This window comes from Phragmites australis, chromosome 9 (genome assembly GCF_958298935.1).
Source record: "Phragmites australis chromosome 9, lpPhrAust1.1, whole genome shotgun sequence".
Taxonomy (NCBI): domain Eukaryota; kingdom Viridiplantae; phylum Streptophyta; class Magnoliopsida; order Poales; family Poaceae; genus Phragmites; species Phragmites australis.
In genome coordinates, this window is record NC_084929.1 from 18,084,563 (window position 1) to 18,087,705 (window position 3,143).

The following is a 3,143-nucleotide window of genomic DNA, read 5'->3' on the forward strand; positions in this document are numbered from 1 at the left end:
CATGCATCCTATCAGTTTTTGAACTTCCTTCAGTATTTGAGGAGACCATATCTGCTCAAGAGCCTTGATTTTGTTCGAATTGGCCTCAATGCCCCGACTTAACACTAGGAAACTGAGAAGCTTGTCGAATAGGATGCTGAACATGCACTTCTCGCGGTTAAGCATCATACGATACTTCCTGAGGTTGTTGGATGTTTCCTTGAGGTCATCAATAAATGCATCTTTGGTTTTAGATTTGATTATGATATCATCAACATAAGCTTTGACATTGCACCCAATCTGGGGCTGTAAACAATTTTGAATACACCATTGATAATTAGCACCAACATCTTCAAACCAAAGGGCATCTTTACTATGAGATCATGTGATGAAAAATTAGTTTGAATAATGAAATTGGCAGAGCAAAGTGATTTAGCATAATGACATTAGGATGATGTTCATGAGTTGCTATGATATTGCTTGATATGCTTTGATATCATAGATGGTTTGATGCGCTATTAGAAGTTGGGTAAGCTGATGTTAGCGTGTTCGTTTTGCTTGGAGTTTGCGTGGTGTTGCATGAACTGATCTTGAGTCAAGTCAGTAAGAACTTGTGCTTGTACTCGTTTGATTCATGTGTAGGTGTTGCTCGAAGGCGAATGTGGTCAATGATGGATCAGCAAACTAGGTTCAGGGAAGAACTGAGTTTTGGCGACTAGGTTTAGGAGGAATTGAGGTCGTGGTGATCAAGGATGTGATGCGGGACGTTCGAGCTAAGAGAACAATGCATATGGAGACAAGGTTTCACAATGGACACAGGAGGCGATCTGAGCGTGAGAGGACGTGAAGATGAATTCTTGTTTGAGTCAGAGCAGATACGAGGGAGTCGAGTGGTGACTAGACTTGAGACAAGAGTTAGTGTCAGAGACAGACTCTGAGTTAGTTACGTAGATGCATGTATGCATGGGAGATGTTGCATGTATGATTATGTGAGAGTTGTTGGCTAATTAGCTTAATTAACGGAAGTTATTTCTCCTCTTGTGATTACAGGAGGATAGAGACCAGGTTGAATACGACTTGGAGTTATAGTTCGATTCAGTTACGTTTGTGCGTGTGGCTATCCAATAAATAGAGAGGTCTATTGTATTAGGTAGATAATGCAGTAGTAGAGAGAAAAATAGAGAAACCCTAGAGGGGGCTGCTTTGAGATTTCGTGAAAATCCTTGTTTGATGCTTTGAAGAGGCATCTTGTAAACTCATCTATACAATGAAAATCAAGTTTGTAAGTTGATGAGTTGCTGATTCGGAATTTACTCTCTGCTCTATATTCTGCATGCTTGATTTTGGTTTTCAATTAATTTTGAGTTTTTAGCAAGTTTTATCTTGGTTTAATGCATCCAAAACCTTCCTAGAATATCTAGTGTTTGATCAGAGAAAATTTTGAGTGGTTTTGATTTTATCTCGAGTAGCTTTTTGGTCAACTCAACTAGGTTTTGATCTACTCGATTCTAGTTGATATAGTCTACTTCGACTAGGCTTAATTCTTGATCCACATATACGATTGACTCAATTGTTATTGGTATAGTTTTGTATTTGAATGTAGTTTTTTTTCTCCAAATTTGAGGGCAATCGGACCAACTGATCTTTCTCTACATTGTTTTTACTAGAGCTTGTATAATTTGTTTCAAGTGGAATATTGAGTTTAAATCAATTTTAATTTGGGTGAGTTAACCTTTAAATTTTGTTTTCGTAATCATTCACCCTCCCTTTGATTGGGTATTTTGTGCATATTTGATCCTACATTTACATAGCAAAATACACCAATGGGAGTAATAAAAGCAGTTTTTTCCTCATCCTCTACCCCCATGCTAATTTGGTGATACCCCGAATAGACATCTAGAAAACACAGCAACACACAACCCATCGTAGAATCGACAATCTGGTCGATGAGAGGAAGGGGAAAGGGATCCTTCTAACAAGCTTTGTTGAGGTTGGTAAAGTCGACACACATTCTTTACTTGCCATTGGCTTTCTTCATGAGGATGGGATTTGCGAGCCATGTAGGCTGATGAACCTCTCGAATGAAGCCCGCCTTAAGGAGTTTGTCGACCTCCTCCTGGATGGCCGAATTTCTTTTCATCGTGAATCTTCACTGCTTTTGCACCACATGTTTGGTGTCAGGTTCCACAGCTAGTCGATGCTCGATCACCTCCGTAGGGACCCTAGGCATATCGAATGGCTGCCACACAAACACGTCTTGGTTCACCCAGAGGAAAGTAATGAGCTTGAGTTCCTATTTAGGTTCAAGGTCAGCCCTAATCCTGACCGTCTTAGCCATCTTAGATGGGTCGAGGGGTACTATCTTGGTACCACCACCAGCCTTCTTGTCCTTGACACCCTTGTCGGTCTCACCTTTGGTAGCATCATCAAACTTGGCACTGTCCTTGCCCTTACTGACGGCTTGACGCTTCTGACGCTTAGACTCTATGTCTTTTGTGATAGTCGTCGTTCGGTAGAAGTGCTCGACCATCTCTAGGCTCTGCTTGTCGCACTTGGCCACTACATTTTGATCTCCCTTGACAGTTATGACCCCTTTGGGACCTGGGATTTTGAGCGCTTGGTACGCATGAAGTACCACGTCCATGAACCTGCCCACCATTGGGGGGCCTATGATCACATTATACGTCGTCTCAACATCCGTGACATCAAAAGTTACCTTCTCTATGCAGAAGTTGTCAGGCACACTGATCGTGATATGTAACTTGATTTGACCAAGCGGCATGGTCGATGAGTTTGGGGTGATACCATGGAAAGGCTCAACCCATGTCTTGAGCTCCGTCCTGGGGATTCCCATCTTGTCTAATGTTTTGGCGAAGATCAGGTTTAGTGAACTACCTCCATTGACCAAGGTTAAATGAACCTTTATATTGAGGATACTAGGCTAGATCACAACTGGGTATTGACTAGGATGTGGAACCGTGGCTAGGTGGTCAGCTTGATCGAAGGTAATCGAAACCTTCGACCACTTGGGGTATCGGGGAGGCCCAGCCGAAGCAAGGTTAACCTCCCTTTCAACCGCCTTGTACTACCTCTTGGATTGATACGTGGTGGATCCTCCGAAGATGTGTGCCAAGTTTTGACCAGCCTCGTGGAATTCGAATTCA

General features: G+C 42.3%; 1 protein-coding gene across 1 annotated transcript; it reads right to left on the reverse strand.

The window, feature by feature from the left end:
* Positions 1 to 2,272: 2,272 nt before the first annotated feature.
* On the reverse strand, positions 2,273 to 2,833 carry LOC133928040 (uncharacterized). Its single transcript, XM_062374331.1, has one exon. The coding sequence runs from the start codon at positions 2,831 to 2,833 to the stop codon at positions 2,273 to 2,275; it is 561 nt and encodes a 186-aa protein (XP_062230315.1).
* Positions 2,834 to 3,143: the final 310 nt, after the last annotated feature.

Bases quoted from the DNA above. Each gene is read 5' to 3' on its own strand.
- LOC133928040 (XM_062374331.1), bottom strand. From the start codon at position 2,833: ATGGGAATCCCCAGGACGGAGCTCAAGACATGGGTTGAGCCTTTCCAT.